Source organism: Leucoraja erinacea, chromosome 9 (assembly GCF_028641065.1).
Source record: "Leucoraja erinacea ecotype New England chromosome 9, Leri_hhj_1, whole genome shotgun sequence".
NCBI classification, from domain to species: Eukaryota; Metazoa; Chordata; class Chondrichthyes; order Rajiformes; family Rajidae; genus Leucoraja; species Leucoraja erinaceus.
The window spans coordinates 65,027,595-65,053,569 of NC_073385.1; the positions used below are offsets into that span (position 1 = coordinate 65,027,595).

Genomic DNA, 25,975 nt, shown 5'->3' on the forward strand with positions numbered 1-25,975 from the left:
AAGGTCAATGGGTGGGAGGGGGAGTTAAAGTGTTTGTCAACTGGGAGATCAGGTAGGTTTAGGCGGGCTGAGCGGAGGTGTTCAGCGAAACGATCGCCGAGCCTGCCTTGGGTGTCGGGGAAACATCTTCACTCGGGAGTGGGGAATCTTTGACTTGCCTTTCCAATATAATCTGCTTAAGTTACCGGATGCATTTAGGAAGGTGTGGATAGATTTCTAGATATAAAAGGCAGCAAGGAGGGTGGGGAGACAGTAGGAACGTGGCACTGAAATAGGGGATAAGCCATGTTCCCTTTGAATTGCCATGCAGCTTGAAGGACAAATCTCAAAATTTGAATCAGCAGGTCACCCAAACCTTGTTGATTCCTGAATGTGATGACTCTTTGTGGGTTAACTATCTGTGATTGAGTCATCTGCCTCTTGCAATGAAGACATCGCTTCCTTTCCAGTTGGCAGCAAACATTACCCCTAACCTGGCCATCCAATGTTTCACCCCATCCCGTGCTTTGCCCTTAATAGGATGCAATTTGACCCGTCTATTCATACAACACTCTTCAAACAAAACTTGCACCTGAGCTGATGTTAGGGCGACTGAGAGGCGGGATTTCAGAAATGTCTTGAAGGGCAAACGACTAGTTTAGTTTTCAGTTTAGTTTAGTTTAGAGATACGCCGCCGAAACAGGCCCTTCGGCCCACCGAGTCCGCGCCGACCAGCGATCCACACACACTAACACTACCCTACACACACCGAGAATATTTTACCATTACCACAATTATCCTCCAACCCTGTACGTCTTTGGAGTTTGGGAGGAAACCGAAGATCTTGGAGAAAACCCAAGTGGTCACAGGGAGAACGTACAAACTCCGTACAGACAGCACCCGTAGCCAGGATTGAACCCGGGACTCTGCCGCTGTAAGGCAGTAACTCTACCGATGCACCACCACAGTAGAGAGGGAGATTTTATTTCGGGGGGGGGGGGGGGGGGGGATCTAGAAGGATAGAAATGCAGATGCTGAAAATCTAAAGTAAAAGACCAAAATGGAATGATCTTGAATGTGATCAGGCCGATGATTATAAAATTGAGGCAATGCCATTGAATGCTTTAGAGGCATGCATTGTCTTTGCCCTTGCTATGAGTGCGTATATATTTTGATTGAAGGGAATCAGAAGGTCATCCGCAGGTTGTAAATCAGGAAGGGGGCAGAGATGAAGATTGCGTACATATCTATATTCGTGGCTTTATCTCCAGCAATGATCCATGTTACAGGGAGCAGCATTGTCTCTTTTGTGAGGTTCATGATGGCTGGAAAGGAGGTGGGGGTGGGCCAAGGCCTGGCAACTGTAAAGGTGAGAGGGGTGGTGTTTTATTTGGCCAATGGTTGGGCAAACACCAGAGATGAAAATATAAAAGGAGAGAAGATTGAGTTCTCCAATTTTAGCTAACCCAACTATGTACCTAGAAACAAGGGGCTGCAGATGCTGGTTTACAGTACAGATTCTTGCTTGGCATGCATGTCAGGGGTTATACGAAGAAGGCAGTAAGATTGGGTGAAGAGGGAGGGATAGATCAGCCATGATTGAATGGTGGAGTGGACTTGATGGGCTGAATGGTCTGAATCTGCTCCTATCACATGAACGTGAATTTAACCCTTGCTGCTTTCTGTTACAGGTTAAATCAGGGCAGTTTCTGTCGGATCGGAACTGTAAATTCTATGTTGAAGTGGAATTGTTTGGGCTTCCAAATGACCCTCGGCAGAAGTTCAGGACCAAGTTGACCTGTGAGCAAAATGCCATCAACCCTCAGTGGAGGGATGAGGACCCATTTGTTTTTGAAAAGGTACAGTGCTGAGAGGGACACTGTTGCAACACGCACAGTGTTTCCCTTTGCTACTTCACTCCCAGCCCCATTGACTCAAACTCATCAGCCAGACCCCGGGTCCTGAACGGGACAAGCTCATGACACTCAATCCCCACCCCAGCCGGGCTCATTGGACCAAACCGATTCCTGATTAGTGCGGGCGTCAGGGGTTATGGGGAGAAGGCAGTAGAATGGGGTTAGGAGGGAGAGATGGATCAGCCAGGATTGAATGGCAGAGTAGACTTAACGGGCTGAATGGCCTCATTCTGCTCCTATCATGTATGACCAGCTCTCCCAGTGAAACTGTGAGTGAGCTGCCAGCTCCAATGTCCCACTGGAGCCCAGACCCCAATGCTCATATGGGACATCCTCCACTCAATCCACAAGTAACTGTTGCTATTCCACTCTCTCCATCCCCTCCCCCTTCCCAGTTCTCCGACCATTCTTCCTGTCTCCGACGACATTTGACCTCTGTTTGCTTTGTTGTTATTAGCTTCTCCCAGCTAACAATAATCACTTCTACATTTTCCTGGATCTCCATTCCCTTTGTCCAACCTTACACTTCCTTATCTGTCTGTCTGTCTGTCTGTCTGTCTGTCTGTCTGTCTGTCTGTCTGTCTCCCACTCCCCCCCCCGACATCAGTCTGAAGAATGGTCTCGACCCGATACATCACCCATTCCTTCTCTACAAAGTTGCTGCCTGTCCCGCTGAGTTACTCCAGCATTTTGTGTCTGTCCACACATTTTAAGTTGTTGGATCGCAGGTGAGCTAAAACCAACACAAATCTCTGAGCCAGGTTGGTGTGCACTCTGTCCTACCAGCTAGCTATTGGACCCTTGGTCTCCAACCCATGTGAGCCACCTCATTCGACACGTGAGCCGTCTTGCATTTTAGTTGGCATAGGACCCCAGTCCTCTCTGTAGAATGTGAAAGAGATAAGCCAAGCTAACCACACCATGTATCCACACACTGCAATGGCTCAATTATAATCATTTCTGCTGACTGGATAGCAGGCAACTAAAGCTTTGGTCACGGGGAGATCACTGTGGCACAGCGGTAGAGTTGCAGCCTTACAGCGAATGCAGCGCCGGGGACCCGAGTTCAATCCCGACCACGGGTGCTGTCTGTACGGAGTTTGCACGTTCTCCCCGTGACCTACGTGGGTTTTCTCCGCGATCTTCGGTTTGCTTCCACCCTCCAAAGACGTACAGGTTTGTAGGTTAATTGGCTTGGTAAATGTTAAAAATTGTCCCTTGTAGGTGTAGGATAGTGTTAGAGTGCGGGGATCGCTGGTCGGCGCGGACCCGGTGGGCCAAAGGGTCTGTTTCCTCGCTGTATCTCTAAACTAAACTAAACTAAACCAGCCTTCACCTCAATGTCTCCCTCTATCCTGCACCCCTTGGTGTTTGAATGCCGACAAATCCACTCATTGATTCCGTCTCAACAGCTTTCTGTGATTAGGAATTCTGGAGAGTCATGATTCTCCGAGACGTTTTGTTTAGTTTAGTTTAGTTTAGTTTAGAGATACAGGTTCTTTAGTAACTTGTCAGTTTCTTTGTTGAACTAAATTAAGGCGCATGTTGCAATCAAAAGCGCTTGAACAATTGGTTGGGAAGAAAGCCAAACTGTAAGAAAGACGACTGCGCCTCCTTTTCAAGAGCAGCCAGCTCTTGCACGGTCGGTGCCAAAGCATCAACATGAACTTCTTTCGGTTTAGTTTAGAGATACAGTGAGGAACCGCCCAGCCCGCACCGACCAGCGATCATCACACACTAAACGCTATCCTACACACACTAGGGACAATATATAATGACACCAAGCCAAATAACCTACAAACCCGGACGTCTGGAGTGTTGGAGGAAAACGGAGCAAACCCACGCGGATTACGGGAAGAACATAGGAACACCGTACAGACAGCACCTATAGTCAGGATTGAACCTGGGTCTCTGGCGCTGTAAACATTGAAACATAGAAATATAGAAAATAGGTGCAGGAGTAGGCCATTTGGCCCCGAGTCTGCACCGCCATTCAATATGATCATGGCTGATCATCCAACTCAGTATCCTTGCCCTGCCTTCTCTCCATACCCCCTGATCCCTTTAGCCACAAGGGCCACATCTAACTCCCTCTTAAATATAGCCAATGAACTGGCCTCAACTACCCTCTGTGGCAGAGAGTTCCAGAGATTCACCACTCTCTGTGTGAAAAAAGTTCTTCTCATCTCGGTCAAGGGCCTGTCCCACTTTCACGACCTAATTCACAACCTCTGCCGAGTTTGCCTTTGACTCAGACTCGCAGCATGGCCGTGACAAGGTCGTAGGAGGTTGTAGGTAGGTCGTAGCAAGTCATAGGTAGGCCGTAGGTGCTCGTGGCATCAAGTAGGTCGGGCCGTTTTTTCAACATGATGAAAAATGTCCACGAGTAAAAAAAGGTCGCGAATTAAGTCACGAAAATGGAACAGGCCCTTGACTCTACCACTGGCCACCCAGCTTACATAGGCAACTCTCTGAAACTATGTCCCCAAATCCACAAACATCCTGACAGCATCCACCTTTTCAACTTCCCTCAAATGTTGAACTTTCTGTAAAATAACCTCACATTGTAAACTTGGTCAGGAAGAAAAAGGAAGTGTAAGTCAGGTATAAGAAGGTGGCATCAGATGGGAATCATGAGGAATATACAAAGCGAGTAGGAAGGTGGGAACTCAAGATGGGGATTAGAAGGGCCAGAAGGGACCATGAAATGTCAGAGGCAAGTCAGATTATGGAAAACCTCAAGGCTTTTCATACGTACGTTAAAAATAAGAGGGTAACCAGGGAGAAGGTAGGACGTCTCAGAGATAAAGGATTTTATGCTTGGAGTTGGAGAATGTAGGTGAGGTACTAAAGGAATACTTTGCACCTGTATTCACCAAGGAGAAGGAGTTTGAGGACAGTGAGATCAGTGTGGGGAATACAAATATGCCAGGGCAGTTTGAGATAGAGCAGGAGGTGGTGCTGAGACTCTTGAAGAACATTAAGGTGGATAAGTTCCCAGGGCCTGATGGGATCTATCCCAGGTTATTGAGGGGGGCAAGAGAGGAGATTGTGGGGACCTGGACGAGGATCTTTGTTTCTCCTCCAGTCACAGGCGAGGTCCCAGAGGACTGGAGAGTCAGTGGCCACTGTTGTTCCTTTGTTTAAGAAAGGAAGTAGGGAGAATCCTGGGAACAATAGCACATAAAGCCTCATTTCAGTGGTTGGGGAAAAGGGCCTGTCCCACTTTCACGACCTAATTCACGACATTTTTTACTTGTGGACATTCATCATCATGTTGAAAAAACGCCCCGACCTACTTGATGCCTCTAGTACCTAAGACTTGCATCACGACCCACCTACGACCTCGTGAAGACCATGCTGCGAGTATGAGTCGAGGGCAAACTCGGCAGAGGTTGGGAATTAGGTTGTGAATGTGGGACAGGCACTAAACTATTGGAGAGAATTCTTTGAGTTAAGATTTACCCCCGTTTGGAAGAGAATGGGCTAATTACGGATGGCCAGGGTGACTTTGTACGCGGCTGGTCGTGTCTCGCTAACATGATTGATTTTTTGAGGAGGTGACAAAGAAGATTGATGAAGGATGGGAGGTGGATGTTGTGTACATGGATTTTAGTAAGGCTTTTGATAAGGTCCCGCATGGTAGACTGAGCCAGAAAATTACGATGTTCGGGATTCACGATGACTTGGTCGTGTGGGTTCACAACGGGCTTATTCATGGCAGACAATAGAGTTGGGGTGCAAGGCAGAGATTCTGGTTGGAGGTTCGTGACTGGTGCAGAGTTCTGCAAGGATCTGTGCTGGGACCATGGCTACTTGTGATATATGTTTGCTGATGACAGTAAAACCGGAGGCGTTGCAGAAAGTGAGGAAGGCTGTCAGAAGGTACAGTGGGATACAGATCAGCTGCAGAAATGGGTGTTTCCAGGATACCCTGATCATTTATCCTGAGAACTGTGCAAACCTATACATTAGAGCCTAAACCCAAGCACAGATCTGCAGTTGTACAAGGCCCTAGTGAGACCACACCTGGAGCATAGTGTGCAGTTTTGGTCTCCAAATTTGAGGAAGGACATTATTGCTATTGAGGGAGTGCAGCATAGGTTTACAAGGTTAATTCCCGGGATAGCGGGACTGTCATATGTTCATAGAATGGGCTTATATACTCTGGAATTTAGAAGGATGAGAGGTGATCTTATTGAAACATATAAGATTGTTAAGGGTTTGGACACGCTAGAGGCAGGAAACAAGTTCCTGATCTTGGGGGAGTCCAGAACCAGGGGCCACAGTTTAAGAATAAGGGGTAGGACATTTAGAACGGAGATGAGGAAAAACTTTTTCACACAGAGGGTTGTGAATCTGTGGAATTCTCTGCCTCAGAGGGCGGTGAAGGCCAATTCTCTGGATACATTCAATGAATGAATAAGTTTATTGGCCAAGTATTCACATACAAGGAACTTGCCTTGGTGCTCCGCCCCGCAAGTGACAACATGACATACAGCGACTGTTAGGAACGACACATAAAACATTAAACATTAATAATAAAACATTAATTAAGAGAGAGTTAAATAGAGCTCTTAAAGATAGCGGAGTCTGGGGATATGGGGAGAAGGCAGGAACTGGGGGGGGGGGGTTACTGATTGTGGATGATAAGCCATGATCACAGTCCCAAAGGGCTGAATGGCCTACTCCTGCACTTATTGTCTATTGTCTATTGTCACATGAGAGCCAGTCTCACAAGTCATTGACTGCAGTCTCTATACAAGTTTGTACATTAACCCCAAGTGCCCATTTCAGCTATGGTTGACAAGTTAATCCTCTTGTGGGCTAAGATCATTAGACTCCAGCCAAAGGGATCCTAGATCTTGAAACCCTACACCTCAGTGACCACTTGCCTGAACAGTGTACAAACTAGACTCCTCTGTGAGTGGGCTTGTTTTATCCCAGCCTTCATGCCATCTCACATGTTGTTCAACAGCCCATTGTTCGCTGTTCATGACCTCCTTACAGCTGAGGTACCAGCGGTCCAGGGCCATTGCCCAGGTCCACACAATCAGGAACCTGGGTTCACTCCTAACGTCTGCTGCTATCTGCGTGGAGTTTGCATGTTCTCCCTGTTACCCCGTAACATCGCACACACCTGCTTATTGGCAGGTAAATTGTCCCCTGCAAATTTCCAGGGTGTGTCAGTGGGCAATTGGATCTGGCAGGGAGTTGCTGGGAATGTCAGATGAATAAAGAACCGGTGGTGGTGAATCTGTGGGATTCTTCGTCACAGAAGACTATGGAGGCCAAATCGATGGATGTTTTTACAGTAGAGATAGATAGATTCTTGATTAGTACGGGTGTCAGAGGTTATGGTGAGAGGGCAGGAGGATGGGGTTAGGAGGGAGAGATAGATCAGCCATGATTGAATGGCGGGGTAGACTTGATGGGCCGAATGGACTAATTCTACTCCTATCCCTTATGACCTTATGTAAGTGGTTGGTTAATGGTCGACGTCGACTCAGTATGCTACAGGGTACTTTTCCATGCTATATAACCATGTGATCAGAATTTAGCCTTGGACCTCATGTGAGATGGCTCATTTGACTACCCCCCCCCCCCCCCTTGATCCAGCCCCCCCCCCCCCCCCCCCCCCCCCCCCCCCCCCCGATTCCAATGCTGGCTGGACTAGCTGGACCCCAACATCATTAGTGCCCAAGGAAACTGGCCACCCGGGGACTTGGTCGACCTGGAGAGATCCCAACTTATGTGGAGGGTCAGCTTAGGGGAAACCTCAGGCTGGACAACAAGTAAACATGGCTGTGGGCTGGTGCAGGACCATCCAATCCATAACAGAGGCCACGATTACTGGCACCATCAGACCTCTCAGCCTGGCCTCCTTTCCTGGGTTCAGGCTGTTCACTGCCCCCCCCCCCCCCCCCGCCACATAGTTGGCTTTGTTGCTAATCTCTGCGTGGATCTAGTTGTCTGTTTGGGAATGACACTTCAGCTGTTGTCTAATCGGACTTCTTGCCTTGCAGATCCTGGTGCCGGAAATGGCTTTTGTACGGATCGCCACTTTTGAAGAAAGTGGAAAATTCATTGGGCACAGGATTCTTCCAGTTACTGCTGTCCAAACAGGTACTCCAGGTGTAGATGCTATCCGTCATTGTACTGATTTATCAATCACTCCCAAATTATATTCATATTATTGTAGTCATAGAGTGATCCAGTGTGGAAACAGGCCCTTCGGTCCAACTTGCCAACACCGGCCAACAATGTCCCAATTATACTAGTCCCACCTGCATGCGTTAGGCCCATATTCCTCCAAACCTGTCCTATCCATGTACCTGTCTACCTGTATCTCAACAGTTGGGACAGTCCCCGCCCCAACGACCTCCTCTGGCAGTTTGTTCCATACGCCGACCGCCTACTGTGTGTGAAATTATGTTCACATTCTCCTCACAAATACAGACCATATTTACATGGCTTTGTTTCCTGTAATCCCATGAGCATTCTGAAACTCTAAGGACACATTACATGGATGTTCCCTACAATCACAGACCGCAAGCATAATATTCCTGGATCCCCATGTTATTCACATATTCCTCGGCATATAATTGGGTGGCACGGTGGCGTAGTGGTAGAGCTACTGCTCTATAGCGCCAGAGACCCAGGTTCGATCCTGACCACGGGTGTTTGCCTGTACGGAGTTTGTACGTTCTCCCCGTGACCCGCGTGGGTTTTCTCTGAGAGCTTCGGTTTCCTCCCACCCTCCAAAGAGGTACAGGTTTGTAGGTTAATTGGCTTGGTGTAAATGTAAAATTGTCCCTGTAAATTGTAGTGTGCGGGGATCGCTGGTCGGTGCGGACTCAGTGGGCCGAAGAGCCTTTTTCCATGGTGCATCTCTAAACGAAACAAAACTAAATAGATAGGTAGTTTCCAGACTTTATACAGGCAAATGGCATTTTACACCAAGGTCATGTTACAATGGATGTTTCCTAGCTGGTTAGGCCACATTACAGCCACATACTCAAAGCTCAAAGTTATTATTGCATGGATCATTCATAACTGACAGATAATATTTATACATGATTTACAGGACATTCCTGCATTCCAGAATCCAATTTCAAGTGTACATCATGTGATTCCATACTTATTCACAACCCATATTATAATTTACAGAAAATACTGGAACTACTCAGCAGATCAGACAGCGTCTGTGCAGAGTGAACCTGCTAATGTTTAAGATCAATCTTGAAAATTCATTGACCTGACACTTTCACTCAGTTTCTTTATGAACGGGTGCCTTTCCTGCTTTTATTTTGAATTACCGGCGTCAGCAGTTGTTTATTTCCCCATAAAAATGGCGGTCACGGTGGCGCAGCGGTAGAGTTGCTGCCTTACAACGTTTGCAGCGCCGGAGACACGAGCTCCATCCTGACTACGGGTACTGTCTGTACGGAGTTTGTACGTTCTCCCCGTGACCGGCGTGGGTTTTAAACGAGATCTTCGGCTTCCTCCCACACTCCAAAGACGTGCAGGTTTGTATGTTAATTGGCTTGGTGTAAGTGTAAATTGTCCCCAGTGTGTGTGTAGGATAGTGTTAAAGCCCTGTCCCACGGTACGAGTTCATTCAAGAGTTCATTCTCCCGAGTTTGCCCTGATTCGAACTCGGAGATTTACGGTAATAGCTGCTTGTCGGTACTCGGGGCTCTCGTGGACATTTTTCAACATGCTGAAAAATCTTCACGAGTCTTCACGAGCTTACCGCGTTTCACGAGTACCTGCCGTTAGTGTTACGAGCCGCTAAGAGACATCCTCGAGCTCCGACGTACCAGCTACGTTCATTCTCCCTCCGTGCTTACCACGAGTTTGATTTTCTTTTTAAACTCGGGAGAGCTCGTACAGTGGGACAGGGCTTTTAGTGTGCGGGGATCACTGGTCGGCGCGGACTCGGTGGGCCGAAAGGTTGTGTTTCTGCGCTGTATCTCTGAACTGAACTAAATTCAAATGAATTTTAAACTAAACTTAACATTATTTACCTTTCACTGTCCTTTACTTGCCCTGTCCTACTCAACCTCTCCCCTGATATACAATGTTCCTGAGTGTGATGTCCATTGGCTCCACAGGCTATCACCATGTCGGTCTGCGCAATGAGACCAACCAGCTGCTCACCATGCCGACCCTGTTCGTTTATATCGAAGTGGGAGACTACATACCTCACACCTGGGCAGGTGAGGTGGATCATTGCACTGCCAGCTCACATTCACCGCACCTCCCACACTCGCTCGGTGTTAGTACAACCACACGCTCAGTGTTACTCACTCCACATTCAACCCACACCCGCCCTGAGAGATCCACCCCGGTAATTAAAGTGTAAATGTGTCGGGAGCGCAGTTACCTTTCCTTAAGGGCCTGTCCCACTTTCACGAGGTAAATCACAAATTCTCCCGCGATTTCCCCTTGACTCAAACTCGCAGAATGTTCGTAACGAGTCCGTAGGAGTCCGTGGATATATCGTAGCGGCTCGTTATGCCAGCCGTAGGTACTCGTGGCATCAGGTAAGTCAGGACGTTTTTTCCAGCCCGATAAAAAATGTCCACAAGTAAATGTCCACGTACTGTTCTAGGAGGTCTTTGTAACTCTCCTTCATGCTCGAGAGTAGTCCCCGCGTACTCGAGGCCTCAGCTAGGTAGGGGCGTATTTTTCAACATGCTGAAAAATGCCCGCGAGTAAATAAACGTCGCCATGTAAAAAAATCTATATTTTTTTACTCGTATGTTTAGTCGAAGTAGGTCGTACTAGGTCGGCATGTTAGTCGTGGGTAATCGAGGGTAGTTGAAGGTAGTCGAAGATAGTCTTCATCATAGTTGAAGGGAGGTCGAAGGAGGTCATCTTCACGCTCCACGATTCGGTGTCCAATTTTCCCGAAGTTAGTCAAAGCTAGTCTTCAACATAGGTCGAAGGAGGTCTTCTACATAGTCGAACGAGGTCTTCAACATGCCATTTTTTCAAACTCTCCTAAACTCTTCTAAACTCGCCAATTAGGGCAGCCCCTTAAACCTTACTGTGCATGAAAACGTTGGTGTACCTGACCTGGGGGTGTGATACTCCATATCAAATGGGTGTGATTGGTCCAAGGGAGTGTTTGGGAAGATATCAGGGAACTTTGTCAGGGATCCTCAAACTGCAGAGCACCTTGGACAATACAGCTCACTCCCCTCCATGACACAGTTGTCAACCTACCTTGAGCAACAGATTGGTTCCACCAAGATGCAGTACAGAACGCCACAGGAGATCCTTCTTCCCCGTGGCTATCAAACTGTACAACTCCTCCCCCTTCTGTCGTGGGGTAGACTGAGACTCCCCTCCCCCTCCCCCGCCTCTCCCCAATCTTTGCACATCCCCAATCCTTTCCACTCGTCACTTTAATTTCATGTTTCATGTATTTTGTGTTTTATGACTGTTGGCAGATCAATTTAGTCTAATCATATCGATACATCGTATCGTATCATTTATTCCATATCTAATGTGATTCTAATGTTCAGCTTACCAGATATTCCAAAGGACATTTAACTCTGTATCTAATGTGATATTCCTCCAAGGAAGAACATGATGTGCCAATCCAGAGGGATGTTGACACTGTGTTCCATATCTGCTTTAGGACTATTTAACGGGAGAACATAGCGGGAGCTTTAATCCATATCTCTGCTGCATTCCACCAGCTCTGGGGCTTCTTGATGGAGCTTTATGGAGGAAGTTTTACTTTGATTCAAACTTATAGGTGTTTTTAGGAATGTAGCAAGAAGGGTGAATATCGGGAACCAAAGGTGGAGATTCAGCAAATATATATCCTGTACTCGCTGGAGTTTAGAAGGATGAGGGGGTGGTCCTCATTGAAACTTACCGAATAGTGAAAGGCTTGTATAGTGGAGAGGATGTTTCCACTAGTGGGAGAGTCTAGGACCAGAGGTCACAGCCTCAGAATTAAAGGACATTCCTTTAGGAAGGAGATGAGGAGGAATTTCTTTGAACAAATGGTGGTGAATCTGTGGAAATCTTTGTTTTTAAGGCAGAGAGAGATAGATTTTGATTCGTACGGGTGTCGGGGGTTACGGGGAGAAGGCAGGAGAATGGGATTAGGAGGGAAAGATAGATTGGCCAAGATTGAATGGCGGGGTTGACTTAATGGGCCGAATGGATTAATTCTGCTCCTATCACCTATGACCTTATGACCGCATGCTTCGCTCTTAGCTATTCCTTCGCTCCATAGATGCTGCCTCACCCGCTGAGTTTCTCCAGCATTTTTGTCCACCTTTGACTTTCCAAAGGGCTTTCGATAAGGTTCCACATGAGGGTCACTGCAAAATGTGCTGTGGGAGTATTAATTTGTATTATTCGTATTATTCACTAAGCATTAAATGTGTAATTTCCAACTGTAACTAGAGAGGTTACTCGGGAATTAATGTGGACGTTTCAACAATTTATAATCCGAGAGCCCAGTTCACAAGGAGTTGCAGCTGAATGTATTTTCTGCAGGTGTCATCTTCAGGCCCCCCCCCCCCCCCCCCCGACTTCCAACACCCTGCAGGAGGAGCATTCCACGATCCCGCTGGCTGTCCACTGCATCAAGACCTTGGAAGAAGTACACATATAAAACAGACTGTACCTGAACCTGTTCTCACCCTTTGCTTAACCCTACCGATGAAGCCTCTTGAGCTAAAACCACAGCAAGCATTCACCTTCTGACACCACGTCACCTCATCATGGCCTCTCTCTCCCAACACGGCAGTTCCCAATAGGCGGCCATGCTGAATCTTGCCTTCCTTTTGTTGGCCATAGTGCATCTCGCTGAGCCTGCTTTGTATGTGTGTGGAGGAAGGAATTGCAGGTGCTGGTTTAAATCGAAGAGAGACACAAAATGCTGGAGTAACTGCATGGGTGGCACCGTGGTGCAGCGGTAGTGTAGCTGCCTTAAACCCCTGTCCCACGGTACGAGTTCATTCCAAGAGTTCTCCCGAGTTTGCCCTGATTCGAACTCGGAGATTTACGGTAATGGTCACTCGTCGGTAATCGGGGCTCTCGTGGACATTTTTCATCATGTTGAAAAATCTTCACCAGTCTTCCCGTGCTTACCTGCCGTTAGCGAGTCTTCCCGAGTACCTGCCGTTAGCGTTACGAGCCCCTAAGAGACGTCCCCGAGCTCCGACATACCCGTTACGTTCATTCTCCCGTGCTTACCACGAGTTTGACTTTTTTTAAACTCTGGAGGGCTCTTGGAATGAACTCGTACCGTGGGGCAGGGCCATTACAGCGAATGCAGCGCCGGAGACCCGGGTTCAATCCCGACTATGGATGCTGTCTGTACGGAGTTTGTACCCGTGACCTGCGTAGGTTTTCTCCGAGATCTTCGGTTTCAACCCACACTCCAAAGGCGTACAGGGTTACAGGTTAAATGGCTTGGTTTAATTGTAAATTGTCCCTAGTATGTGCAGGATATTGTCAGTGTGCAGGGATCGCTGGTCGGCGTGGACTCGGTGGGCCGAAGGGCCTGTTTCCGCACTGGACCTCTAAGCTAAACTAAACTTGAGCATGCCCTGGTTGGATGTGTTGGGGCTGCATGATGGGAACGTTAAACTGAATCCAACTAATGCCACACGTGCCATGAGGTTTTTGGGGTCCTTATCCCATTGGATGGAAATAAGCCAGCGATCTGCAGATGATTTGGGAGCCATCGAATAAAAGGATGACGTATTTTGGAAGAGGCAGTGCAGTAGTGCTTTTCCACACTCTTGTTCCCTCCTGTGTGATTATGAGTTTGAACACTCGACACTGTGTCGTTGCAGATCTAAACAAGGCTTTGGCTGACCCAATACACTTTGTCCGTACAATGACTGCACAACAGGACCAGAGTTCATATGCTGATGAGGTAATGAGCAGCAGGGCAGAGAGATGTAAGGGGTTGAGTGTGTTGGCTATGTGTCTTTGGGGAAACATGAGATTCGCTCTGTAAATGTATGGGAGTGAGTGGGATTGAGTGTGGGTGGGGGAGGGGGTTGAGAAAATTGCTTGTGATTTAGTATTTCATACATTATTGTGATGAGAATGTGGGAAAGGTGACGAAACAAGTTATAATATCTATTTCATCTTTATCTTCCTTAACGCCATCAGGTAAGTAATTGCTAGACCATTTAATTCAGCGCTTCTCAACCTTCTTACCCCAATTTTCATGCGGAACCTTGTAACAATTTCCATGTCTCAGGGAACCGCTACATAAAAATTATCATACATCTTTATTAATCTCTTCCTTTCTCGTTCATAAACTTGAAGTTCATACGGCAAGCATAACAGCACAGACAGGACTGATGGAGATTGTGCGTGCGTCTGTACTCGAGTACACACACAAATCCGTCAGGTACAGCTCCTGTCCACTGACCACTAAAGGCCGGTTCACACTGGCGCCGTTTAGACATCGCTAAATATGACGTTGCTAAATATGCCAATTACAGCACGGAAACAGGCCATCTCGGACCTTCTAGTCCGTGCCGAACACTTACTCTCCCCTAGTCCCATCTACCTGCACTCAGACCATAACTCTCCATTCCTTTCCCGTCCATATACCTATCCAATTTATTTTTAAATGATAAAATCGAACCTGCCTCCACCACTTCCACTGGAAGCTTATTCCACACAGCTACCACTCTCTGAGTAAAGAAGTTCCCCCTCATGTTACCACTAAACTTTTGTCCCTTAATTCTCAAGTCATGTCCTCTTGTTTGAATCCTCCCCTACTCTCAATGGGAAGCTTATCCATGTCAACTCTGTCTATCCCTTTTAAAGACCTCTATCAAGTCCCCCTTTAACCTTCTGTGCTCCAAAGAATAAAGACCTAACTTATTCAACCTTTCTCTGTAACTTAGTTGCTGAAACCCAGGCAACATTCTAGTAAATCTCCTCTGTACTCTCTCTATTTTGTTGACATCTTTCCTATAATTTGGCGACCAGAATTGTACACCATACTCCAGAATTGGCCTCACCAATGCTTTGTACAATTTTAACATTACATCCCAACTTCTATACTCAATGCTCTGATTTATAAAGGCCAGCACACCAAAAGCTTTCTTTACCACCCTATCTACATGAGATTCCACCTTCAGGGAACTATGCAGAGTTATTCCTAGATCCCCCTGTTCTACTACATTCCTCAATTCGCTACCATTTACCATGTATTTTGATTTGATTTGTCCTGCCAAGATGTAGCACCTCACACTTATCAGCAAAAAATATGCCATCCATGTATAATAAAACTGCAAATATGAAATTAAACACAAAAATGATTCAAGAATGCGTTTACATATGATTAGCCTATCTATCACTATTTCTCTCGGGACCCCCAGCGACCTCACGTGGAACCCTAGCGTTCCGGGGAACCCCGGTTGAGAAACGCTGGTTTGATTGCTTAGCATTGGTATTGGCTTACTATTGTCATGTGCACCTGGATACAGTGAACAGCTTTGTCTGCATGCTATCTGGTCAAATCATACTAGACATGGCTACAATTAGGCCATGGATGTACAACAGATGGCTCAACGAGAAAAATTCCAGAGTGCAGAATATAGTTTTGTTTAGAGACACAGCATAGAAACAGGCCCTTCGGCCCACCGAGCGCATGCCGACCTGTTCAACCACAGTTCTATGTTATCCCACCGTTGCTTGTGTTTGCTGTAAGTTGGGGCTGGTGCTCACTCAAGGATATATTGGAATGACACTGACTGGCCTGGAGAGCATGTTTCCACTAGTGGGAGAGTCCAGGACGAGGAGGCTTAGCCTCAGAATTAAAGCACATTCCTTTAGGAAGGAGATGAGGAGGAATTTCTTTAGTCAGAGGGTGGTGATTCTTTGCCACAGAAGGCTGTGAAGGCCATGCCAATGGATATTTTTAAGGTAGAGATAGATGGATTTGTGATTAGTACGGGTGTCAAGGGTTATGGGGAGAAGACTGGAGAATGGGGTTGGGGGGGGAGAGATAGATCAGCCATGATTGACCTAATTCTGCTCCTATCATTTATGACCTCATGACATCTTTGAGATGTGGGAGGAAACTGGAACACCCAAAGAAAATCCATGCGGTCACAGGGAGAACGTGCAAACTCCACGTAGACAGCACCTGAGGTCAGGATTCAACCTGAGTCTCTGGCGCTGAGAGGCAGCAGCTCGACCAGTGCCGCCACTGTGTGGCCCTTCAGCTTTATAACATTAGTTACAGAGCGAGTCCAGATAAAAATGAGTGCAAGATCTGCAACGAGGTCGGTTGGGAGATCGGGACTGCCCCGCAGCTCATGGATAGACTGTTCGGGAGTCGGTCAATGCTGTTCCTGAATTTGGTGATAGGTGCTTTCAGGATTTTGTATCCTCTGCCGGATGGGAGAGGGGAGAAGAGGGGAATGGCCCGGGATGTAAATGGTCCTTGAGTATGTTGACTGCTGTCTCAAGGCAGCGTGATGTGGAGATGGAGTCTGGTCTGGCTGATGGACTGGGCTACATCCATACCTCTGCTATATATACTGCTATATGTATTGGCTGAGCTATTCCTGAACCAGGTTGTGATGCACCACAACAGGATGCTGCCTAATAGGATACTATCGAATTGACATTTCCAAGCCGCTGAGGAGTGTTCACCCGACGCCGGAGTTCCTTCTTCCCGGCAGGAGGGCCTATAACATCGGGCCACCGTTGCGGCGACTGGCCATGGAGGCATCAAATAGGCCTCGACCTTGGGTGGTCAAGGAGGAGGAGGAGGACTGGACTTTTTGGTGCCTTCCCTCACAGTGGAAAGTGTTGATTCTGCTCTAGGGGGAGGGGAGGACGTTCATGTTGAATCCTATAGTGTATTGTGTCTTTTTTTCTTCTTTTTTATTTTACATGGATGTATGATAATCTCATTTGTTTTCTCTCTGTAAAGCACTTTGGCTTCAACGTGATTTGGTTTAAAAGTGCTATATAAATAAAAATTACTTACTTACTTGAAATGTAAAGTGTCTTTTAAAGTGTGATGATAACACTTTGCTTGTGTTCGCTGTAAGTTGAGTCTGGTGCTGACTCAAGGAATGACACTAACGGATCTCCCTTTGTACATTGCTTGCAGGTTGTCTCTGAGGATAACGTACAGATACAACAGAGCGGCAACGAGGCATCGGACTCCACTGAAGCATGCAGTAAATCATTGCTTTTAAATACATTGTGGAGGAAGGGACTGTTGATGCTGGTTTAAACCGAAGATAGACACAAAAAGCTGGAGTAACTCAGCGAGACAGGCAGCATCTAGGGTGACGTTTCGGTTTGAGCCCCTTCTTCAGAGTCCTTACAGACTCGACCCGAAACGTCACCCATTCCTTCTCTCCAGAGATGCTGCCTGTCCCGCTGAGTGACTCCAGCTTTTTGTGTCTCTCTCCGGCTTAAACCAGCAACTGCAGTCCCTTTCTCCACGTAATGCGGAGTAATTCAAATCTCACAGGGGACGAAGTATTATGATGATCCTTTGCAACTGGCACACTGGAAAAACACAGCAGTTCAACTCTGTCTCCATTCCCCCCCCCCCCCCCCCCCCCCCCCATCACCCCAAATTTCCACTCATTTCCAACGCAGTGTTCCACCCTCTCCTCCACATCAACATTCTCCTCTCCTTGATCTATCTCTAACCACTCCTGCCTTCCTCACAATCACTCCCTCCAACTAGCCACTTCCTCTCCTCTAGGGTTGCCAACTGTCCCGTATTAGCCGGGACATCCCGTATATTGGGCTACATTGGTTTGACCCATACAGGACCGCCCTTGTCCCGTATTTGACCGCTACTACTCGGGTCGAAGAGACTGTCGGGTTGGAGCGCCACGTCCGGCCCCGCCTCACCCGTCCCGACGTAGTGCAGCCCATGGAGTGCAGCAGCAGCTCCTCGCCCGTGGCCCCGTCGGGCGGCAGCCCAGCCAGCTGTCCGACCTTCGGACCTTCGCTTACCGCCGACACCACCACCCCTCCTTCTCACGGCCAATCATCGGTTCATGAGTTGGACGGGGTGTCGGGCTTTGCATGCAGCAGAACACATAGCCCAGCCGGTGGGCCAGCTGAGGAGTGTTGGCCCGGGCGCCGGACTTTGCACGTGACGTCGCTCGCAAAGTCCAGCGTCCGGGCCAAAACCCCTCAGCTGGCTCGCCGGCTGGGCTGTGTGTACAGTCCAGCACCCGGGCCAACACCATTCACCCAGCCATGGCCGAGTCGGGAATTTGTCCCTTATTTTGACTCTTTGTCCCTTATTTGGGAGTGAGAAAGTTGCCAACCCTATTCTCCTCTATCTATATCCATCCAGGCCTGGCTCGCTCTTCATCCAACTTCTCCACCCAGCCATTTCCTCTCCTCTGCCCCATCTTCTCTACCCAGTATGATTTGTTCCACCTACATGCACCAACTCAATTCAACCCTGTTTTAAAAAATCTCCAATCTACTTTAACGTAATGATTCAATGGCACTTTATTGTCAAGTGTACCCAAGTACAGTGTATGTATTTGTACAGTAAACCCTGGTTTTAACGGACCCCCTTTATAACAGATTTTGGTTATAGCGGACGGGCCTGCTGATGTCACCCCCAGCCCCCACTGCCGCCCCTCCGCTTACAGCCGCGACTTCCAGCTCGCAAGGTGCACCTCCTTCGACCACTGCACCGCCCGGCTGACACGGCCCTTGTTGCAGCTCACATTGTAGCCCGAGGACAGTGCTTTCTTTGGGCCGCCACCACTGACAGGACGCGCGTGCTCGATCAACGTGGAATCCCTGCCCTCTCATGTGCTGTTGCTTCTTCCCGTCAGCCGCCGCTTTGTCCACTCGGCCTTTCCCCGCTGCACCCTCCACCCCACCACCACCGCCTCCTCCTAGCCCAGAGCTACCAGCATACTCTGCCTTCGACGATGTCCCTGACTGCGGGCGAGGTGGAAGAGGAGGCGTGATGGAGCGGGGAGCGGGCAAAGCGAAGGAAGAAGCAGCAGCAGGTGAGAAGGGAGGGAGCCCCGCAGCGACCATATGCGTCCTATCGGCGGCAGCGACCTTAAGAAAGCGCTGTCCCCAGGGGCTACCACGTAGTGTGGTGCAGGAAGGAAGTGCAGATGCTGGTTCACACCGAAGATAGACACAAAATGCTGGAGTAACTCAGCGGGACGGGCAGCATCTTCGGAGAGAAAGAATGGGTGACGTTTTGGGTCGAGTTGTGAAGTAGGGTCTCGAGCTGAAACGTCAGCCATTCCTTCTATGGAGAGGTGGTGGATGTGTGAGTGGTGACATCAACCCTGGCAGTCGCACTCAGATGGAACAGAACAGGCTCGAAGGGCCGAAGGGCCTCCTCCTGAACCTATTTTCTATGTTTCTATAACTTCCTTTTGCCAGTGGCTGGAGGGATGGTAAATAGTCTGTTCGGATGGGGAGTGAAAAAGACATTTGTTGCTGGGACTGAGATCAAAATAACCAGGTGCTATTTCTTCCAGATCCCTACAACCCTACCAGCTCGGACCTTGAGGAATCTTGCAAGAATGCCATCGGTGAGTTCATTGGCATGATTTATGTGCATTTGGCAGGGTATGAAGGGTGTGTTCACAGGAAATGTTGAAGTGTGGGATTCCTGAATGTCTAATGATTCAGATTCAGTTTGCCGTCATATTCGGCAGGGTGCAATGAAATTCCTCGTTGACATGAAGCACACAATGTGAGCAATGTACAGACGGCAATGATAAGTACAACAACACAATGACGAGCGCAAGACAGCAGAGTGGTGCAAAATGAAAGCAACCCAAGAGGAGTTTCATGTAAAATGTCACCACTCTCCAGCTGTGGTGGCGAGCGTGTGGAACAAACTGCCGAAGGATGTAGTTGAGGCAACGTTTCTACAGCCCCTGTCCCAAGGTGCGAGTTTACCCAAGACCTCTCCCGAGTTACAAAAAAAAATCAAACTCGTGGTACTTCATCACAAGTATTTTTTTACTCTTGGAAATTTTTCATACCGTTGAAAAAACTTCACGAGTTTCCGTGTTTCCCGAGTACCTGCCGTTACGATGCTACGAGACATCCACGAGCTCCGACGTACCCGCTACATACATTCTACGTAATTACCACGATTTTAAAAAAATAATTAAACTCGGGAGAGGACTTGGGTGAACTCGTACAGTGGGACAGGGGCTTTACTTGCTGCAGCACAACAGAATATGCAAACATAATACATAACGTAGCAATGTTTAAAACACTTGAGATTTAAAAAATCAAGTCTGCAATTTATCCCATCAGATAAAGCATAAAAATAAGTTTAATTTGACATCTAATTCACTTTCATATCTTCAGTATTAAAAAAGTTAAGTATATTTTCATACTCGGAAATTAGCATCTTGTTCCCGATTGCTTTTCCATTGACTTAACACAAAAGCTGTGATCGAGGACAGTCAAAAGCCCATAACTTTCTTAAAAATCAAGAGAACTGAATGAAATTTTCAGTTATTATAGATTGAAGCATTCAGAAACAAATGTCAAACATCTTACTTGGATGACCTGAAATTAAAGCATATAATGAATTAGTTACCAAATTGTAGCTAATTACAAAATTGAACTTTGTGACGGAAATAGTAATAAACACCCAGACTGCCTTGAAAATTCAAAAATGTGATGTTCTCAAGATCAGAACTTTAATATTATTGTATTATATGCTGTGTCCGTAACAGACAGGTAAATAAATTACAATTTCTAGCAATAGACCAAGTCTTTATGGAGAAGATTAGTTGCTAGCTGGTACACTGGGATATCATAATCAGTAGCATCATCATACTCCTCAGATTGTAACCAATAAGCAATTCTGTACACCTTGTTTTTCTTCAACTTTTTAATTTTGGCATGTAAACTACAAGTTTTTGCTCTTCAAATCACACATGACATGCCTTTCTACCCACTACTTTCCCCATTTAGAATGTCCTGTAGATTCCATTTCTTAAGTAAAGAATATTTTTTTTAAATAGCCTAAGTATCCAAATAACAAACTAATCCCATTCACACAGGAATTCACAATATAACATGATTTTAAATCTCACTGTCATGAATTTATATCCCAGATGGAAGGAATTTAATGTTTAATTCCCATAAATTAATCCAGAAACATCCTCTCAAAATATAATCAAAATTATTATTTTTGCACAATACATGTGACTCAGACTCTTGTGAATATTTAGTTTAAAAATACTGATCATGGAGAGAGAATAACACAAAATATAGACAATTTGGATGGCATGACACGATTGTCCAAAAAAAAAAATGGGCATTTTAATCATCTTGCTTCTGGAACGCGATCGATTGGAATGTTGAATTTGCGGTGAATTTGAACTCCATATCGGCAGGAAAAACACAGCCGGTTCGTATGGGGCCCAAATAACATTTTCGCAACATAAAATTAGATTAAAGCCATCCCAAGAAGCAAGATTATATGTAAAATACATGACTTATCCTTTGTTTTGTCCCGTTCTTGCGACCCGTCACGTTGTACCGTTGAGGGCGTTTAAAGTCGCTTTTTATTTTAATCCAAATATTAAATTGTCCAGCAAATTAAAAAATATATATATACCGGGAACGGAAGTCCAATCGATTTTTCATCAGCAGCTAGCAGCCCGAGGAATTCCGCCTCAGACAGGCAGTACAAAATGGCATTTTATTCCTGCCCCCCCCATCCCCAAAGGCGCCAAAGTCGCGCACACAGCCAGTGGCAGAACTGCATCGCTGCTGAAGGTAAGTATTGTAACATCGCTACATAACGGGAGAAAAAAAAGTTCATTGTGTATATATACACATGCACACATACTCAATAAATAAATACATATAGTGCAATATTAATAATAGTCTGTTGTAGTTTAGAGCTTATTTGTTGTCATGTTTAATAGCTTGATGGCTGTAGGGAAGAAGCTGTTCCTGAACCTGGATGTTACAGTTTTCAGGCTCCTGTATTTTCTTCCTGATGGCAGGAGTGAAATGAGTGTGTGGCCAGGATGGTGTGGGCCCTTGATGATGCTGGCTGCCTTTTTGAGGCAGCGACTTCGATAGATCCATTCGATGGTGGGGAGGTCAGAGCCGATCATGGACTGGGCAGTGTTTACAACTTTTTGTAGTCTTTTCCGTTCCTGGATGTTCAAGTTGCCGAACCAGGCCACGATGCATCCAGTCAACATGCTCTCTAACGTACACCTGCAGAAGTTCATAAATTAATAAAACGGGTCGCACAAATTACCTACTCCTTCCAGACATTTTTGTAGTTTAGTGTAGTTTAGTTTAGAGATACAGCACGGAAACAGGCCCTTCGTCCCACCAAGTCCACACCAATCAACGATCCCCACACATTAACACTACCCTACACACACTAGGGATAATTTTACATTCACACCAAGTCAATTAACATACAAACCTGTACGTCTTTGGAGTGTGGGGGGAAACCGAAGATCTCGGAGAAAACCCACGCAGGTCACGGGGAGAATGTACAAACCCAGTACAGACAGCACCCGTAGTCGGGATCAAACCCGGGTCTCCTGCGCTGTAAGGCAGCAATTCTACCTCTGCGCCACCGTGCCGCCATTGTGCAGCACATGTCCCAAACACATTACACTCGGCCCGAACTCAGTGCACAAGCCAACTTGTCTAACTAATCTGAAGAGATTTTAACATGAACAAGGATCTGAAGTTAAAATCAGAAATGGATAGATTTTCAAATGTGATTGAGACGGGGATATGAATGTTATGCCTGTGGGTTGGGTGGGCTAGAGACTAACAAATGGTAATAATTCGATTGGAATGATACAGGCACAAGGGCAGGCATAAGATGCTGTGGTATATAAGGTTACATGCCTGTAGCCTCAATAACCATCGAAAAAAATTGAGACTAAGAACGTGAGCATGGAATACAATATGGTAAATATATGATATCATCCATTTTAGTGCAGAAAATAGAAAGGTGGAGTTTGGGGAGAGATTTAAACTTGTTGGAATTCAGAAAGACCTTGGTGCTCTCAATCATCGACAGTTAATATATTCAGGTAGAGCAAGCAATTACATTCAGTTCCGTTTCAGTTCAGTTTAGTTTATTGTCACGTGTACCAAGATACATTGAAAAGCTTTTGTTGCGTGCTATGCAGTCAGCGTAAAGACAATACATGATTACAATCGAGCCATTTACAGTGTATAGATAGATACATGATAAGGGAATAACATTCAGTGCAAGGTAAAGCCAGTAAAGTCCAATCAAGGATAGTCCGAGGGGTACAACACCAGTGGGGTGGATAGTAGTTCAGCACTGCTCTCTGGTTGTGGTAGGATGATTTAGTGGCCTGATAACAGCTGAGAAGAAACCGTCCCTGAATCTGGAGGTGTGCGTTTTCACACGTCTATATCTTTTGATGGGAGAGGGGAGAAGAGGGAGTGGCCAGGGTGTGACTGGGCCTTGATTATGCTGCTGGCCTTGGCGAGGCAGCGTGTGGTATAAATGGAGTGAATGGAAGGGAGGGTTGGTTTGTGTGATGGTCTGGGCTGCGTCCACAATTTGCAGCAATATCTGGCGGTCTTGGATGGAGCTGTTCCCAAACCAAGCTGTGATGCACCGTGAAGGCAAACAGTATGTTGTCCTTCATTAGAATTGTGTGTAATGGGCCTGTCCCACTCGGCCGTCATTTGCGCGCCATTTACGCGACCTGGTAGCGTGTGGGTAGCGTGGTACGGGCACATGGAGTGGCGTGGAGGAGTATGGAGTCGCGCACGGTATTGCGCAGCGCTCCAGGATTTAGTTGTGCACAAAATCTTCGCGCTCCACCGTCCTGTCGCGTAAATGACACCCTGGCGTGGCGCAACGTCTCACCTCCAACAGCAGCAGAAGCAGGCAAACGATCGCCGAGCTCGGCCTGGGGCTCACGGCCATTGCTGATCCAGATCCGCCCCCACTCCTGCTCCCAGAGCGGGGCCAAGACGATTGGAGATAGACACAAAATGCTGGAGTAACTCAGCGGGACCGGCAGCATCTCTGGAAAGAAGCAGTGGGTGACGTTGCTTCCCTGAAGAAGAATCTCGACCAGAAACATCATCCAACCCTTCAAATGACGTCACGCGCTCCAGAGGGCTGTTCCAGAGTGCTGTGCGGACGCACAATGAAGCGCGCGACCTTCGTGGGACCCTCGCGCGTCAGTCACTAATGGCCTGTAGCATAAATGACGGCCAAGTGGGACAGGCCCTGAAGAGTATCTTACAATATAAAGTGAAACCGCACCTAAAATATTATGAACCATTCTGGTTACCCTACCTATAATACAATACAATACAATACAATTTATTTGTCACTTGAACCTCATAAAGGCTCAAGTGAAATGTTGTTTCTGCAGTCATACATACAAGAAAAAAAAGACCCAAGACACAACACAATTTACACAGACATCCATCACAGCGCATCTCCACCTCGCTGTGATGGAAGGCAAAAAAACCGTATCTCTCTCCTGCACTTCCCTCTCCCCCCGATGTCAGAGTCAAAGTCAGAGCCCCCGGCGGGCGATGGTAATTGTCCCGCGGCCATTAACGCCGCGCCGGGTGATGCAAGGCCGCGCTCCGGGTCTTGTTGTTGGAGCCCCGGGCGGGCGCTGGCATCTGACAGAGTGCAACAAAGGTTCACCAGACTGAAATCTAGGATGTGGACATGTTTTTGTAGTAACCTGGTTACTGTTCCTTTTTGGAAGCTGATGTGCAACACATTGAAATGATCTTTCTTCATCCAATGATAGAACCGTTGACCACTTCTGAGCTGAAGACACAGAAAGCGTTTATCAAAATGCAGAGGAAGCACGAGAAAGAGCTGAAGGAACTGGAGAAGAAGTTTCAGAAGAAGAGGAGTGAAGTGATGCAGAAATATTCCGGCATTTTAGCTGAGCAATGCAAGGGAAAACAAACGATTAACAAATCCGTCAAGAAAAAATGGTAAAGATGACATTTGAACTTCCGCTTGACGAAGGAGAATGCAGAGTCCACTAGAGCTCAATGGGAGCTCATGAAAACAGGCGAAGAAACAACACTAAGTCCACCAACAATAAGACTCCACCAAAGTCACAAATTGCTGGAGCAACTCAGCGGGACAGGCAGCATCTCTGGAGAGAAGGAATGGATGGAGTTTCGGGTCGAGACCCCTCTTCAGAGTCAAACAAGAAAGTTTGAAACTGAAGAAGTCTCGAGCTGAAACGTCACCCAGTGTTCGTCTTCAGAGATGCTGCCTGTCCCGCTGAGTTGCTCCAGCAATTTGTGTCTATCTTCAGAGTACAACCGGCATCTACAGTTTCTTCCTACACATTAAGACTCCACGTTTTGGAATGGAGCCGTGTTGCTGTAAAATGTAGCAAAACTTCTCCAATTGTTAGCATGGACATCTCACTGCTACATGGATGGGCCAATTATGTATTGTGTTCTCATGGTCTGCTCCTCCTGGGCCTCCACATACTTAACCTCCTTTACTTACAATCCCACATCATTGCCCATCCTCTTATCAATCACTTCCCCTTCAATTCTTTCCTTTCATCATCACTTTCTCTGACGTTAATGTCCTCCCCTCCTCCCCACCCCAACGCACATCCCCCTTATCATTGCAATATCACTGCAGCGCCCAGACACGATTCCCGCTGCGCTCTTGGCACCTGGTGAAATGACTGGAGGGTGGCAAATGTTGTGACTCTATTTAAGAAGGGCTGCAGGAAAAAATCTGGGAATTTGGATAGACAATAGACAATAGGTGCCGGAGTAGGCCATTCGGCCCTTCAAGCCAGCACCGTCATTCAATGTGATCATGGCTGACCATCCACAATCAGTACCCCGTTCCTGCCTTCTCCCCATATCCCCTGACTCCGCTATTTTTAAGAGCCCTATCTAGCTCTCTCTTGAAAGCATCCAGAGAACCCGCCTCCACCATCCTCTGGGGCAGACTCACGACTCTGTGAGAAAAAGTGTCTCTGTTCTACATGGCTTCCTCCTTATTCTTAAACTGTGGCCCCTGGTTCTGGACTCCCCCAACA

At 47.0% G+C, this 25,975-nt stretch overlaps 1 protein-coding gene across 1 annotated transcript in view; it reads left to right on the top strand.

The window, feature by feature from the left end:
• LOC129700502 (1-phosphatidylinositol 4,5-bisphosphate phosphodiesterase beta-2-like) overlaps positions 1–25,975 on the top strand; it is a 149,257-nt gene that overhangs the window by 89,220 nt on the left and 34,062 nt on the right. Inside the window, exons 20-26 of the mRNA XM_055641056.1 lie at positions 1,671–1,838; positions 7,922–8,021; positions 10,013–10,117; positions 13,730–13,812; positions 17,029–17,098; positions 19,409–19,462; positions 24,701–24,893. Coding sequence (XP_055497031.1) covers positions 1,671–1,838; positions 7,922–8,021; positions 10,013–10,117; positions 13,730–13,812; positions 17,029–17,098; positions 19,409–19,462; positions 24,701–24,893 — 773 coding nt within the window. The remainder of the gene's footprint in view (positions 1–1,670; positions 1,839–7,921; positions 8,022–10,012; positions 10,118–13,729; positions 13,813–17,028; positions 17,099–19,408; positions 19,463–24,700; positions 24,894–25,975) is intronic.